This window comes from Manduca sexta, unplaced genomic scaffold (genome assembly GCF_014839805.1).
Source record: "Manduca sexta isolate Smith_Timp_Sample1 unplaced genomic scaffold, JHU_Msex_v1.0 HiC_scaffold_772, whole genome shotgun sequence".
Classification (NCBI taxonomy): Eukaryota; Metazoa; Arthropoda; class Insecta; order Lepidoptera; family Sphingidae; genus Manduca; species Manduca sexta.
Window position 1 is genome coordinate 1 of NW_023595597.1, and position 17,819 is coordinate 17,819.

At 38.9% G+C, this 17,819-nt stretch overlaps 1 protein-coding gene across 1 annotated transcript; it reads left to right on the forward strand.

Moving 5' to 3' along the window:
- The first annotated feature begins 1,547 nt into the window (after nucleotides 1-1,547).
- On the forward strand, nucleotides 1,548-3,511 carry LOC115450706 (motile sperm domain-containing protein 2). The gene is given in 2 exon segments (XM_030178785.2): nucleotides 1,548-2,129; nucleotides 2,132-3,511. Coding segments are annotated over 2 exon segments (1,386 nt in total). The 5' UTR covers nucleotides 1,548-1,826; the 3' UTR covers nucleotides 3,215-3,511.
- The last annotated feature ends 14,308 nt before the right edge of the window (nucleotides 3,512-17,819 follow it).

The window sequence follows — 17,819 nt, forward strand, 5'->3', positions numbered from 1 at the left end:
TTTTTTATACTATGTAGTGATTAGTAAAAACAAGTGGACCAGCAAGACATAAATTATGATTATCTAATCCAATCCAATTTATTTTGGATTGCATTATCATTCATATCACGAATAAACTCTGAATGACTTTTCAAAATGAATCCAAAAACTATTCTATAAAAATCCATTCTGGACGTAAAAAAATTAGTGCAGCTTCCTACAAAAAAAGTATTTACAAAATCATAAAAATAGTTATACAGTTATACCTTTACATATAAACTCACTTTACTTATAGATTTAGAATAAATTCTTAAAGGAAAAACTAAGAAATACAAGTTGTAAATAGGTATTGAATTTCCACAAATTAATTTTGAATTTTAATTACCTACTAATATTTAATCAAAGCCAGAATCAAATATTTAAATTAATTTTAGCCTTGAAAAATTCCAAATATAATGAAGATTTACATTGTCACATTTTCCTCTCATATCCCATTAATATTTAATGTTAAAAGACGGTAAAAATTTACGATTGTATTTTATGTAATAATATGAATGTAAAAAATTACAATTTTCAATCTTTTACTGTATTTTAAATGTCTGAGTATCATGGCATTGTGGAATTATAATTAAAAAATTTTATCAATAAAAAATATTTCTTTCCGGTATGCAAATTTTGCATAACGCACGAATAGATGCAAAATATACTTCGAAAATGACCCAGTTAAGAATTTTGCAATTGCCTTAATTATTCATAAAATAATGCGACTTACCTCTTAAAGTTTACACATGATTCCAATTTCAAACACAACACAAAAAAAAATATTTTAAAAAATAAACACGCAAAATTCACTTTTCGTAATCACAATAACCACTGTAAAAAATATTTTTAATAAATCGATCGCTGTATAAGTTTCCTAAGTCACTGGTCAATATTTTTGTCGGAAAATTTATTCCATGTCTATCGTGATATATTATTGTGTTATGTTTTAATTCTAAATAATATCAGAAGAAAATCTTAGATGAATTAATGAATAATAAAAATATTAAATGCAACGAAGAGGTAGGTTAATTAGGTTGTTGATCATTTTCTTTTAGGATGTCCAGCAACTTTAATGTTCATCACAACTCAGGAGGCTACTCATAAGAATATTCACAAAATAAAATTATAAAAGGTCAATTATAATGTTAAACGTTTTGTAAAAAGATAATTCAGAGAATATTCATCCGAGTACAGTATTAGAAAAGGTTTGTGGTAAATTAAATTATTTTTTTTTATAAAAAATAGGGTTTTAAATAAATAAAGTTATTCACGAATTTATTCAGTATTAATAATTCATTTCAACGGCACCGGCCAAATTTTGACTATAAGTATTTCTGCAGCAAAGGCACCAAATTTTATGAGAACATTTTAGTCTCGAATGATTTGTTTTTCTACTATGGTTCTATATTTTTTTTACTAGCAACATTTAACAGTACCATCAATGTCATTTTCATTGTTTCGTTTTACACAGAAAAAAAAATAATACTAAGTTTTCTAGTTTAGAGACGAGACAGAGAGTTATTCAGTTTAGATTTTCTTATAGGATTCTTATTGGTTCTACATTGAATTAAATTAATTTTAATTGAATAAAATTAATCATAATATTTAAACACTTAATCTGACCGGAACAAGGATTATCGGCTAGGTACTTGAATAAGTACCTACCTTTGTACATCGGACCTTGAAGACCAATTGACAAATCACGAAGCAATTGATGACATTTATAAATGTCACAAAAATCCACCATAGAACCTTCGTGTGTTTAAACAATTAACGTTACTAAAATTAAATAAATTTAATACGAAATGGCTACGCCGGCAGACGTTCGCGCGTTATTTGAGGCTCGTTTAAGAGAGTCCAACGCGGATTTTCATCCAGCCGATCTTGAACGAGTGAAAGACGACAAATATATCAAGCGAATTCTTACTCATCAAGAGAAAGATGTAAAGGAGTCCGCCGATATGCTCTGGGATATTTTAACTTGGAGAAAAAGCGTCGGCGCGTCCGATATTAATGAGAGTAACATACGTTTAGACTATGTGAAGGAAGGACTTTTTTTCCCACGGGGTCGAGACGTCGATGGCTGTTTGCTACTGATTTTTAAGTCAAAAAAATGCACGTCAAAGGTCAAAGGGATTACGAAGAAATAAAAAAAATAATGATTTATTGGTTCGATAGAGTGGAAAGGGAAGAAAATGGTAAGAAAATTTCAATGTTTTTTGATATGGATGGCAGTGGATTAGGAAATATGGATATGGAGTTAGTTAAATATCTGATCACACTCTTTAAATGCTACTATCCGTATTTCCTCAACTATATAGTAATTTACAACATGCCATGGGTCCTATCTGCTGCATTTAAGGTTGTCAAAACATTATTGCCAGCAAAAGCTGTGGAAAAAATGAAATTTGTCACAAAAGATACTTTGAAGGACATAGTAGCGCCAGAACAAGCTTTAACCTGCTGGGGAGGGAAGGATAACTACGTTTTTGAGTTTATACCTGAGAATAGAAGTAACACAGAACACACTCCGAAGAAAGTGACGTTTGCCGAACAAGGTGATGGGCAACATTCCCCTGGAGAGATGTTACGACTCGTTCCAAACGACACTATAACATTTAAGTATGAAAATGATGATATATCTGGCCAGTTTACGATCACCAACATGGACGAGAGTGCTATTTCCTTCAAAATAAGAACTACATCTCCAGAAAAGTTTAGAGTCCGGCCCAGCTCAGGAACACTTGTCCCAGGAGCGGTCCAAACAGTAATCATAGTTGTGCAACCAGGCTTCCAACTCAGAACAGTAACAAAGGACAGGTTCTTGGTAATGTCAGTACAGATACCGAAATCTGATTTGTCACCAAAAGAACTGGCCGACGTGTGGCAAAACTCTACGAGCAGTAAAGTCGACGAGTATCGCCTCAAATGCCACTTTCCGGACAAGGAATTGCCCAAAAACGGAAATGTTGTTGAGAAAATTCCAGAAAAAGATTCAGTTACCAATGCACTCAATAATTTGCAAGTTAATTATGAGTTGTTACAACGGCAACTGCAGAAGCTCAAGGTATTCCAATTTCTTACTTTAATGATGACAGCAGTCGCTGTTGTTCTTGGCTATTTGATATATAAAAACACAAGTGAAGAAGGAAGGTATTATGCGAATGTAGCCTTTAAACCTAGTGGTGTTTGAGGCCACTTTGGAGGCTGAGGTGGTACTCAGTCTGTTCTTAGCTGTCATATTTACGGTTAATGTTATAATTTATTTGATTTATATGGAAGTTGTTTGTAAGATTGAGAGGTTACATGTGAGAGAATTGGTAGGGTAGGTGGATAAGTAAGTCTCTATAACTAGTTCCTAACGTTTTCAATATTGTTACCCCTGTGATATATTATAATATCAACCCTGTATTATATACTGTCCCACTGTTGGGCACGGGCCTCCTCTACTACTGAGAGGGAATAGGCCTTAGTCCACCACGCTGGCTTAGTGCGGATTGGTAGACTTCACACACCTTCGAAATTCCTATAGAGAACTTCTCAGATGTGCAGGTTTCCTCACGATGTTTTCCTTCATTATAAATTCACAAAGAATACACACATGATTTTTTTAGAAAAGTCAGAGGGGTGTGCCCTTGGGATTCGAACCTGCGGACATTCGTCTCGGCAGTCCGTTCCACACCCAACTAGGCTATCGCCGCCGCCACAATTCTATAATTAGGTTCTTTGTTACTCCCGTGAAATAGCTGATTCATCACAAGGGTAATTACCCCCAGGTTAGGAATACAAACTCTATGTGATATATCATTCTATTGCATACTTCTTGGTTTAATATAGCTTTTTTATGTGCACGGTAAAGTGACCCTTCTGCTCTTGGCCATAAGAGTGGGATAATTTTGACTGACAAGAGATGATTACCCCTTAGTCGATACAATGCTGTTTGAAAGCGGGTACACAGGCTGATTCTAGAATGACCACTTGCAAGCCAATGTATCAAGTTTTATTCTAGCATAGTGGTTGCTATCTGGGCTGATCAAAATACCTTAACAGTGACTACCTGTTGTATACTCTGAAGTATTTCATACCAGAATTTGTAAATGTAAAGTATACAATAAATTAATATCTGAAGGTTGCATACTTAAATGTTTTTTTCCAATTGCGAGCAGTTTTTTGTCAGTTTAAATACATTTAAAGGCCTTGATGTTAATATAAATACTCATCAATTAATGTATTACACAGCTAATATGGATGATTCTAATTTATTAAGAAACATAATCAAAAGAGTGACATTTGTATTTGGTTATATCTGAAGGTTGCATTATTAAATCATATTTTCCAAATGCAAGAAGTTATTTGCCAGTTTAAATACATTTAAAGGCCTTGATGTTAATGTAAATACATACCAATTAATAGATTAAACAGCTAATACAGTTAGTTTTAATTTATATGGAGACATAATTGACAAAGTAACTTTTATAATTGGTCTTATTCGAAGCGATTATTACTCTGATGTACTGGCTTAGACAGACAAGTAAAAGCCGGGCCAGGGAATAAAAAACTTGCTTGAGGCACCACTTTATTCTTTAATAAACATACAGCCTTATAAAATTATCGCAAAACTATGCTTAGTTAAAACACAAATTTACTCGATCAGCTGTGAGTCAAAACCCGCCATCTTGCCTCTTGGTTTAAACAAGTTATGTCTTTGACAGCTATTTAAGCAATTCTTAACCACCTCTTAACGCTAAAACAAGTATATATGTCGGTACTAGATATTAGGTCTTGACCACAATGGAAAAGTTTACATTTTTCAATTTTTCTCCTAACTGGCTCTATTGATTTTTCTTATCAGGCTATAAATCTTTATTATATCTTCCTTGCTATAGAGCTGTAATTGTTGTGTAACGCCCAAATCATTCTATTACACAAACACCATCATTACGCATTTATCCTCGAAGAGATATACAGAGGCGCAACCAGGGCACCCACTTTTCGCCAAGTGTGTTCCGTCCCATGATGTGATATGAGCCTATCGCCATATCGGGCTCAAATTCCAAACTCCGGGCTGATACTGAGTAGAAAAACCCAAATATCACTTCCCGACTTGGGATTCGAACCCAGAACACAAGAGCGCTGTCGTACCGTGCATGCAGTACAACTACGCCACCGAGACAGTCGGCCAGTCAATTCATTCTGTTATGTTGATTTAACAATACATACTTTCACAATATGCAAGCAAATGTTATCTATGAGTTAAGATAAGAAAATGTTGAATGTACTTTGTTTACCAATTTGGAACTGACTTGTATTTGAGCGTATACTATAGTAGTTTTTACCTGCTGCCCGCTTACGTGTAAAAGTTTTTCTGGTATAAATATTAAAAGGAATAATAGAGAATGGCCCAAGGGGAAATGTAGTTTCGTATTAGTGAAAAAACAGCGAAAGCCTAGTGTGTGGAACGGACTGCCGAGACGAATATCCGCAGGTTCAAAACCCAAGGGCACACACTTCAGAGTTGTCTAAAAAAAATTTGTGTGTATTCCTTGTGTAATTATCGCTTGCTTTAACGGTGAAAGAAAACATCGTGAGGGAACCTGCATACCATAGAAATTCTCTATAGGAATTTTGAGGGTGTGTGAAGTCCGCCCGCACTACAGCGTGGTGGACTGAGGCCTAATCCCTCTCAGTAGTTGAGGCTCGTGCAGCAGTGGGACAGTATATAATACAAGGCTGATGATGATGATTAGTGAAAAAAAGCCAAGTCGGTTCAGTAATTCCTGAGATTAGCGCAAACTCTTTAGCTTTATGTATTAGTGTAGATTCCACGATAACCATTTACTTGGAAATTGTTAAATGTGCCCTTTTCTTATTTAAAAAATGGCTCCATCGTTTCATCAGTGATTTTGCCAATGTCGAGTAGGTAGGAGTTAAAAATATTGGCATAAGTTTATTAAAACAATTTTCGATCCGAAGTGAACTAAAAAATACACCAACGACAAAGAGTAATTGGGATAACACATTTGACATTAGTGTAGACTAACTAAGCTCAAGCAATAACAGGAGCGGACAGTATAGAAAAATATGCCCTCAAAAAACTCAGTAGATATTTAGAGACTTACTTATCATAACTTATCAAAATTATGTAAAAAGGTAAGGTAATAGTATTAAGTATTTATGTATTTTTATTACGAAAGGTTATTGGTTGTAATAGAATAGTGTAGTGTACTTCTTTTTAAATATATATTTATCAAAAATAAATAAGTTTTAAAGCTTTAAAATTTGGTGAAAAAGGAAGCTGTTAAATAACAGTAATAGCAAACTGTGACGTCATCGACGTGACCGGCTGTAACGCCGCATGCGTGAGAAAGAGATAGTGCGATACAAACCACATCCCAACTTTTTATCACAATATTTCGTTAATGTATAACTGCTTCATTTTTCAACCAAGTTTGATGGTGATTTCACAGATTTTTTTTTTTATTATTTTCTGTTACTTATAAAATAATGTATAAAGTCAAAAAAAGGAAACTACTCTATTATAGTTTTTACGTATATTATAGGTATGGTTGTATTAAGTAGTTGTGTTTGCCGGCCTGATATCTGTTGTCCTTTATTTGCTGTTTTAATCTGTAAAAAACATTTTTTTAGTTGTAATCGCTTGAAATCGTTCTTTCTATCCTTTTACAAAATATTATTGAAAATACAACTGGTTTGAAAACAGGAGTATTGACTCACTTCAGACCGGTCAAAGAGTGGAAATAAATTGAAGATATCAGTGGTGGATTTAGGTTCTGGGGATTAGTTGCTAAGCCGTTCCCATCATCTAGTTTCCTAGATAAATATCAAATTAAACTTGACGCTACATACCAGCTGGGCCCTTATTCTGTATGATAGTGTAAACGCCTAACGCGGCCGTGTCATGTTATCTTCGAGTAATGTGTGTGGAATAGTATTCTGTAAGCCAAATTTCTATTGTCCTAAACATGATGCGTTGTGTTACGTGCTTGTTACGCACTGTCAAAATAACGTGCGGGATAGAGAATAAGGCCCCTGACCCGACAGATGTTCTGTCTAACTATGCATTTGAAGCGCGCATTCTGTCAATCGATGACAGTTATTTCAAACAACAGACAGTTATGTAAAATTATTGTTGTTAAGTTTTCTTAAATTTTCTAATAATCTGCGCAATTTTTTGAATTTTTTCTTTCATAAGAGCCATCTCCTGACAATAATAAACACAACTAAAAAAAATTTAGTGAAATCGGTCCAGCCGTTCACGCGTGATGGCGTGACCAAGGGAAATGGGGATTCATTTTTATATATATGCTACATATTACTATAAGTTTACTGAGTCAAGGGTATTAAGTAGAATAATCAGTCCTTTTTTGTCCTGTTTTATTTGGATATAATATTAACGGTTAAAAGACTTTAACTTAAACGATTTTTTTTTATTACACACACAATATCACGCATTTATCCCCGAATGGGTATGCAGAGGCGCAACCAAGGCACCCACTTTTCGCCAACTGTGTTCCGTCCCATAACGTGATAGGGGGCGAGCCTATCGCCATATCGGACACAAATTCCAGACTCCGGGCTGATACTGAGCAGAAAAACCCAAATATCACGTTGCCCGACCCGGGATTCGAACCCAGGAACTCAGAGCACTTTCGTACCGCGCATGCAGTACAACTACGCCACCAAGGCAGTCAATTTTTAATTAACTTAAAAAAAATAGTAAAAAATAGCTGATTTTAAATCTGTTACACTTAGTGTTGGAAAGAAATGTCGATTAAGTAATAAGCCTTCTAACGGACGATTTTATAAATCAAGCAAACACTATAGACTTAGTAATAAAGTTATAAATACCTTAGGGAATGGAAAATTCAATATTCGACAAAGTTTGTTATAGCCAGTGAAACTACTGGACATATTTAACATCTCATGTCTCAGACGAGCGCAGTGGAATACCAAACACTTTGTAATTCAAGGTGTTGTTTCTACTGTTTATGTTCGTATCGCTTACCATCAGGCGAACGGCAAGCTCGTCTCGTCATTCAAAGCAATAAAAAATTACAGTCCACATGCTATTCTATTGGACATTCGCTACCATCACCTGCATTGGGGTCACTTGCTGTGATTGAACACAACACAATTGGCGGAGTAATCGCGTAACACACAAAAGAAAGCAGTCGAATTGGCACCTCCTCCTTTTTATGAAGTCGGTTAAAAATCGAAAATAGTTAAATACCCTAATCCATAAGAGTAGTTTGTATACGCTGTAAAACATTAAGTAGCTAATCTTACTTTAGTAATTGTTTCGAAACTTATTTGAAATTATCAGTTCGTTAGTTCTTATCAATAATTGCATATAATTTCAACATGTTAAGATAAAATGTGAGTAATTTGAAAAATAATTTCACGTATTTAGTGTAAATGCCTTGTTCACCAGTGGCGAAGTGTCGATGCAACCCCTACCGGCTTTCCTTTTAGGTTTATTTACGATTGTCTACGTAATATTTTGAAAATTTTTAAGAGGAACAACTCTCAACTCAACGTGTTTAGAATTTTTTTGCAGTACCAATTGTTTTTTAACGATTTCTCTCAATTTTTCCTTTACAGGATGTTCAGAAAACATAAGTATTATTTAATCAGGGTGATTTAAAATTTAATAAAAGCAGGGTTTTTTTATTTAACGAATTTAAACAAGCTCAAGTCGTTTCGGATAACAACTAGCGAGATATTGAAGAAAAAACTTTTTTCTATCACGGGAGGGACTACTGACCTAGCCTTTAAAGGTTATAGCTCACCCTTTGAGGCTGTTTGGTGAGCCAAAAACCTCTTTGTAAATGTCAAATGGTTTTGGGACATAAAGGGACTGATATTTATAAAACGCACATAAAATTTAAGTAGGGATGAACAGGCTTTATAGAGTGAAACATTTTGTTAGTATAGGATAAGTTCGGATTAACGGGTAAGATCGATATAAAATTAGTAATGCAGTGGCTGAATTGTACTAAATGGTACTTCGGGCTGTTTTTGTTAAGGAATGTCGGATTGGGCTATAATGTCTACCCAACGATCTTACCCGTAATCCGAATTTATCCCCATATTTAGCGTAATTTAAACAGAAGAGTAAATATTTTAGCGTAAAATTTTGCATTTTGGTCATGAATTTTTTTTGTTATTGACTAATGAACCAAGATTTATAAATGTTTTATGCCTAATATATTTCATGTACTTTGATACGTATTGAGTAAATATACTCCAGGCAGGCCTAGTAAGGGTACCCTGGCAATGTTATGTTTTATTTTTAAATATTTGCTTTTATAATGATTTCTTATGTTTACGCGAATGTTAGACGTTGAAATTAAACTACTTTTCGGATTCTATCGCGGTGTTGCTTGTAGTTTGTTACCGTTCAAATTTCAAAAACTCTGTTTTTCTTTTGTTTACGCGAACGACATTAAAATTAAACTATTTTTCGGATTTTATCCCGGTTTTTATATCTCCCGTCGTGATCACGAAGACTGTCTTAAAAACGTCGGGAGAAAGTTAAGATATAAGAGCCGCGATATAATTCGGAAAATAGTTTAATTTTAAAAAGTCTGTTTAAAAAATGTTGAATAAATAATGAAGCAATGATAATGACGACATTATATCAAAAATAACTGTAATTTACTGATAAGATTGCTGTCTATTGTTAGCTATAGTTGAATGACTGTAAACATACTTATCTATAAGCGTTTTAAAATTGTATGGTTGGGAAATTTGATGTCGATACTCTAGCAATTGGGGTAACTCATTCTATTTACTTCCCGTATACTTTGTCCGGCTGTCAAAATGATTTACGAAAATAGACTTTATTTCATGATAATAAAGTGGCTCTCAAAGGGCTGCTATTGGGGTAATTCATTGAATGAACTCTTACAGTGTATTGTGCGGCAATCAAAATTAAAGAAAATAGACTTTATGTTATGCCTACTAAAGTCGCTCTTAAAGGGCTGTCATTGGAGTAATTCATTAAATGAATTATTCCCATTTTTTGTCTGGCTGTCAAAGAATTAAAGAAAATAGACTATATTTCATGCCTACTAAAGTCGCTTTTCAAGAGCTGCCATTGGGGTAATTTATTGAATTCACTTTCTATGTATTGTCCGGATATCAAAGAATTAAAGAAAACTGACTTTATTTTATGGCTACTTAAGTCGTTTTTCAAGGGCTGCCGGCGGACGCCTATCATTTGACGATATATAGGATTACTTTGTTACAATCTAAAGGAAGACCATTGTTGGGTGTGGAGACGCATTTGTATCTAATGTTTCAACATTCCATGTATATATATAGCGTGTTTTGCAAAAATCAATCAAAAGGGAAAAAAGTAAATCCGAATTTGGGGCACGGCGACCAATCCTATTTCGGCCAGGTGCGCAGGAGATATGAAAAAATATGTCATTTTATATAAAGGGTCGTAAAAAAATATGGTAAAATTAACTGAATAGGAATGCAAGGATAAATCTGGATGAAACTGGTCTTCCACATCGGTCAACCGAGTTATAATACTTGGTGAATATAGTTGCAATGATTTTTTTTTACATACAGGCACAAACAACGGATTTTACATTGTGTACGGTGCTATCAGGGCGAATAAGTAATTAATGCAACGTAACCATTTGTAGTCCTATTCACCCCATGTTATGTAAATTACTTTTATTCCTGTTAGTGAGAATGATTTTTGCATAACACGTATAAATAGTTATTGGAAGTTGTGTAATTTTCTAAATTAGATGTAAGAATAGCTCTCCAAAATATTAGTTTATGTTGATACTATAGTGCTAATGGTAAAAGAAATATGTATTTAAAACGGACGTTATATTTGTAAGTTTTTCATCCGTAATTTTTTTGCGTAAGTTGCTACATATTTATCGTTAACTTCGTAAGTTTGTAATATGCCCTATTTTGCGCGACTTATTCAACAACTTACGTATGTAACTTTCAAAAAAATTTACAAAGGTAAATCCCTCTCTAAGAAAAGGGAAAATATAACCCTTTGAATAACTAGTAAAATGGGGTTACGCATATGGTGATTGGGGATAGGAAATATCGACCGTTGAGAGGCTAAAGAGACTTAAGCGACATTTTTTCAAAAATTTTCATCATCATCAGCCCGGTATTATATACTGTCCCACTGTTGTGCACGGGCCTCCTCTACTACTGAGAGGGATTAGGCCTTAGTCCACCACGCTGTAGTGCGGGCAGATTTACACACCTCGAAATTCCTATAGTGAACTTCTCTTGCAGGTTTCCTCACGATGTTTTCCTTCACCGTTAAAGCAAGCGATAATTCACAAAGAATACACACATTTTTTTTTTAGAAAAGTCAGAGTTTGCCCAAAATTTTAATTAGATTAAAAAAAAACAGAAAAAAAACGTGCTAATTTTAAATATGTATGACACTTAGTGTCGTAAATAATGTTGCTCAAGTAAATGAGCCTTTCAACCGTCTATATTATAGTGTAAACATCAGTCTTTTACTAATATGAATACAATCAGAGTCCTAATTCTCTATGTCAATGTCAACTATCCGCGGCCGTAGTGCGTTATCTTCGTCGAAATGGGGTCCAATAGAACGACTGACGAGCGATGATTACCCTCGATAAACACAATTATGCCGGCCGGTTGGAATAGGATATACACGTGTCGAAAACGCGACACACTTGTGTAGGCCACTATGGTGAGTTTTGACACCTTTTATACGGTGGTCGCTATCCGAGCGGATATGAAATATATCCTACCACTAGCGGGAAATTGGATACACTAGTTCTCTGCCTACCTCGAGGATAGCAGGCGCAAAGAAATATTTTGTAATTTTTTTAAAATTCTTCTATCAATGATAGCTTAAATGATACTTATTTCGGGTAGAAGACGATGTATTTCATGTTTGCATTCGACTTGTAATAATATGGTGTGGGAGGAATATAAATTAATATATTATTGTTTTTATAGATGGGATGACGGGTCTAGGTATTACTGGTCTAGGACAGTGATGTCGAAACAATTGCAGGGAGAGTCAGCTGCCCATTTTCATAAACTAAAGTAAAAACCATAGTTGCCACAAGTTAGGCAAAGTAGCAAAACTGATAAAGAAAATGGCCGAAAATGCCAATAATGTTGGGGTAAGTTCGGATAAGAGAGGTAAGACCGCTTTAAAATTACTTTAAACCGTAAATAAGTTAATCAACATAGCCACTTGAAGTCTACCGCTGAACACTCAAGTTCCTTAAAGATGTAATTTAATTTGTTCTAAATGTATTCTGTGACAAATATCTGTGGTACAATACAAATGGCACTTTAGCCGGTGTTAGGAAATGCCGGGCTTATCAATAATAAAAAACGGTCTTACCCAATGATCCGAATTTAGCCTAAAATCTATATATATAAAAATCAATTGCTGTTCGTTAGTCTCGCTAAAACTCGAGAACGGCTGAACGGATTTATCTTATCTTGGTCTTGAATTATTCGTGGAGGTCTAGGGAAGATTTAAAAGGTGAGAAAAATTCGAATAATTGCCGGGAAAATCCTCAAAACAGCATTTTTCTATTTCCCATACAAACGTTTTCTAACTAATACGTAGAGTCAATTTGTAATTTATTACCGCTGCATAAAGTTCAAATTCGCGTGCGCGTTGGAGGATCTAATATCGCGTTCTGAAACTCAACAAAAGTGAAAGTGAATCGCGAACGCGACAAAATTGCATAGTCTCAAAATACATAGTACATAAATAGTGGTCGGCTTCGAGAAACTCAATTTTAGCTAACTTCAGTTGTTAATATAATATATAACTCAAAGGTGACTGACAGTGATATATCAAGGAACAGCCCAAACCATTGGACGGATCGGGCTAAGACTTTACATGCATAAAGCTACTATGACGTAGGCATCCCCTAAGAAAGGATTTTGATAAATTCTACCCTTAAGGGGATAAAATAGGGGATGAAAGTTTGTATAAATGTTCTTAGATTTTCGACTGATTGAACTGAAATTATAGATTGGGGATAAAATTAGTTTGAACCTATAAGTACCGGGAAAATATGTAGCAAGACTTTTATCAAACAGTGGAATTTTATCCTGGAAAACACCTTCACGCGGGCGAAGCCGCGAGCAAAAGCTAGTATCTGATAAATATGAAAATGTTTTTTAAGAATAGTTTATTTTGCCAATTGCAGAGAACGAGCCTATACTATAGATAAAATTTAAATATCCTTAACTGTATAGTAGTTTAGAAATTAAATTTAATTCGTGCTGAGGGTACTCGAAACTAAAAGATTTTTAAAAATATTATGTTTTCGCCTAGACCCGTGTTATTGTAATAAACTTATTTCTAACCAAAGAGCTTCATCACAAATGGTTCAGCTTTAGAAATTGTGTATTAAATGTAATAAAACCTAATTGGTATATGGAGTTTGTTTTTTTTTTCGGAATATATAAATTTCCGGATTATCCCTTGTTCCACCCGTAAAAAAAAAATTTACTCGATCAGCTGTTATCAAAACCCGCCATCTTGCCTCTTAATAAGGTTTAAACTAGGAACCGGTGATGTTTTTGACAGCTATTTAAGCAATTTTTAACCACCTCTAACGCTAAAACAAGTTTATAAGTAACTCTGTTAATGTTGTGTTTCTATCGTACTTAAAGATGAATTTCATTTATTAATATTGCCGCGAACAAAAAATATGTCCCTTAATGTAACTACTGCATAGAAAGTGTAACAAAGCCTTTGTTATTAACGCACACATACATATGTTTTAAGCACTTCTGTTTTACATACACTACAACAGTTATAAACGTGTGCAGATCTATACTTTGACAGACAGAAAAGGTCATATAGTAATAGACCATTCTTAGTATAATATTGTCTATTCATTTATACACTTTATACATGGTCATTTTGACATTGCGTTACTAAACATACTTGTCTACCTGGAAATAACACTCCAATAAGTTACTCGAACCGTAGATGTAAAATATAAAAGTGTAAGTTTCGAACTAAATAAATATTAATAAAAAGTAATTTTGATTTTACGCGCCATAAAGCTACTACTACTCTAAGAGAATTCGTCGCAGCAACATCATACTTTCAGTCAGAAATACTCTCATGTATTAAACTACATAATGATTTAAAAACTCAGATAACAAAAACCAGGATTTTTGAGAAAATATTCGTTATTAATGTATGATTTTTGTCACAATGTCAGCAAAGGTGAAGACGAGTATGTGGTTACATTTAGTAACGCAATGTCAAAATGACCCTGAATACAGGGAAGTATATTTGCGAATATAATGCCGGAGGCATTTTCTACCAGTCGACCTTAGGATGTGTAATAAACAAGGTAGGTGCTATAAATGGTGAAATATTTTTATTTTTAAATGACAAATAACCTACGAGATATTGACATGAATATAGTAAGGTCAGGTGGGGCAAGTGCGCCGACGGGGTAAGTGCACCTACCCTAAAAAAATCGAGAACTATTGATGTTATACAATTACCGCAATCTTACATCTATGCTACTAACTGAAATACAGTTCCACTAAAAACATAAATGGCTATGTTCATTTTAATACGATTTATTCGCCATTTTATTTTAAGTGTCATTTAGACCTGTAAACCGAGATGACCCCGTGAAAGATAACATCAAATATTTCAAGATATATAACATATTTCTGTAAACCAGGAAGGTGAATACATAGTTTAAACCTTTTATTTTAACTTCCTGCCTGAATTTTATTTATATATACTCAAATAAATGATTTTTTAGCAATGCGAAAAAATGTACCTAAAAATTGTCGAGTAGGGCAAGTGCGCCACAGTTAATAGTCGTATGGCGCACTTGCCCCTTTTTTTTTTTTTTTTTTTTTTTTTTTTGTTTTCGCGGAGAAAGTGCCTTATGACTACCGCCCAGCCTTCGTGGGGGGCGACTGAGCGGTTATGTTGGGGTCACCGTGCCTTACGACCCGGCGTTGCGCCGCCCGGATTTGATGTCAGCCTTCGGGCGACCGCCGGGCCGAGTCCCTAACCTATGTACAACGCACGGCATACCAACTAAAACTCCGCGGTGGCCCTCTTCGGCGCATTAGGGACGGCTGTAGGCTTCCTCTGACGTTTGTCTAAGACTACAACTGCAGCCGCCCTGCGCGATGCCGCCTAGTGCGGCCCGTCTCCTATTATGGGGGCTCAGAAGCCCCCGCGCACCGAAGGACGCCCTCGGCGTCTACGGCAGCATGAGGCCAACTGCACACTGCCGTCCATACCGGGGTCAACCGAAAATTGTGCAAGAGCGCACAAAAATGCACTAGGGCGGACAGCCCCTGCTGCCCGCCGACGACCCCCATCGTGGCCCCTATTAGTCGCCTTTTACGACAGGCAGGGGATACCGTGGTGGAATTCTCCAAGCGCCCCCAATCCACAGGGCGGGAGACGCCGGTCAGTCGTCCACCCGGCGCCTCCTACGTCTCCTCTGGCGGCGAGAGGGATCCTCCCTCTCCCGATCCCTCTCGGTACCCTCCTTCTGCGAGATGACCACCTCGCAGAAGTGGGCCACCGCACGCCATGACCTCTCGCTGCCGACCATGGAAGCGACCACGGCCGGCAGCGAGAGATCTCCTCCGACGACTGATCTGAGAGCGCTGCGCTCTTCGTCCCAGGCTGGACACAACGCCAAAGTGTGTTGAGCCGTATCCAGCGGGCAGTTGTCACAATGGTGACACACGGCCGACACCTCCGTACCAACGATCCGGCACAGATACTCACCGAAGCAGCCATGCCCGGTGAGTACCTGTGTCAATCGAAAGGTTGCCGCACCGTGGCGCCTGTCCAGCCACTCGGCAAAGACAGGCCGCACTGCCACGACGGTCCGGAGCCCCGCTGACGGGGCCTCCAGCCTGAGACGCCACTCCTCCACGGCGGCTCGCCGTAGGGAGGCCCTCATGGCCTCAACCTCCTTCGGGGCCGGACGCTGCCCGCGACTGAACGCCTCCTCCCGCCAGTGGAATACCTCTGACAGGGCTCTGGCGTCCAGATCCCAGGGCAGGAATCCGGCCAAAAGACAAGCCGCCTCGAACGAGACCGTGCGGTACGCCCTGATCGCCCGTTGCGCCACTACGCGCTGCGGGCCCCGCAGGAGAGCGACAGAACGCTCCCCCAGGGCGTCAGCCCAAACAGGGCTGCCGTACAGTGCCATGGACCGCACGACCCCGTGGTACAACCTTCGGCAAGGGATACCAGGACCTTCCATGTTGGGCAGCAGGCTTGAAAGAGCGCCCGCTGCCCGGGACAATTTTGTCCGCAACACCGTGAAATGGGTGCGAAACTCCCATCGGCTATCTAAAACCAAACCCAAGTACTTCATACTCTTGCCGATGGGAATCCGCACCCCCACAACGATGTGGGCACCGGCCGGTGGCCTCTCCGAGGCCCATGAAAGCAAATGGCCTCGGTTTTCTCGAGGGCCACCTTCAGCCCCAAGCGCCGAATACGATCGACTACATGGCCGGCGCCCACCGCCGCCAGGATTGCGGCATCCTGGAAGGTCCCTGATGCCGCCGTGACCAGCGTGTCGTCAGCGTAGCAGGTCACGTCGACACCCCGGTGGTTGGTACCACGGAGCACCCAGTCGTACCCGATGTTCCACAGGAGAGGGCCCAAAACCGAGCCCTGTGGAACACCGCACGACATCGCTCTTCGGTGCCACCCTTCGACGCCCGGATACACCACGTCCCTGTCAGACAGATACGCGTGCACCAGACGCCGAAGATAGGGCGGCACCACGTGATACCGCAGTGCTTCGTGGATGCAGGGCCAGGGCAGCGAGTTAAATGCGTTGGAAATATCCAACGATATCGCTATAACTACGCTGCCTCTGGCCACTGCTTCCTCCGCCTGTGACTTCACCCGCAGAATCGCGTGGACGGTAGAACGTCCCCTCCTGAAACCGAATTGGTTGTCGGCCAGATCTGGACCGACCCTCTCGAGATGCTCGACGAGGCGAGCATGGACGATGCGCTCGAAGAGTTTGGCGACCTCGTCGAGCAACACGATGGGCCGGTAGGCCGACGGCGACTCTGCGGGCCGTCCCTCCTTCTTCAGCAGGACGAGCTTCCCGGTTTTCCAACGCGCCGGGAAGACGCCCTGCTCCAAACAGGCGGAGAATAATCTGCGGAGCCTCGGACCCAGGTGCTCGAGGGCTAGCACCCACGCTCTACCGGGGATGCCGTCGAGCCCTGGGGCCGTGTTTTGCTCCGCAGTCGAAGCACCGCCGCCCGCAATTCCGCGGGCGACACCTCCAAGGATATCCCTTGCCGAACTCATTACCGACGATGACGCCACTTCCGGTGACGCCATCGGTGGAGGAGTGGTCTCCACGGTGGCCGGGAACAAGGCCGCGACTACACTGGCCAGAAGGTCTGGCCGGAGACTCTCCGACAGTGGAGGCGCCGCTGGGCGAAGCTTGTTCATCACCAAGCGATAAGGGCGCCCCACGGGTCCCCGTCGAGAGTCCCCAGGAACTCCTTTCGAGCCGCGACCTTGGCCCTATGAACGGCCACCCGCAGCGCTCTCTTCGCCTCTTTATAGAGGCCATAGAGCCGCCGCTCCTGGTCCTCGTGGTCCTGCCTTCTTCGCCTGCGGCGACGATGCCTGGCGTACCGGCGGCGCGCAGCAACACAAAACGCACGCAACTGCGCTAACTCCGCCGACCACCAGTACACCTGCCGCCGCGGCAGACGACGGAGAGGCCCGGGGC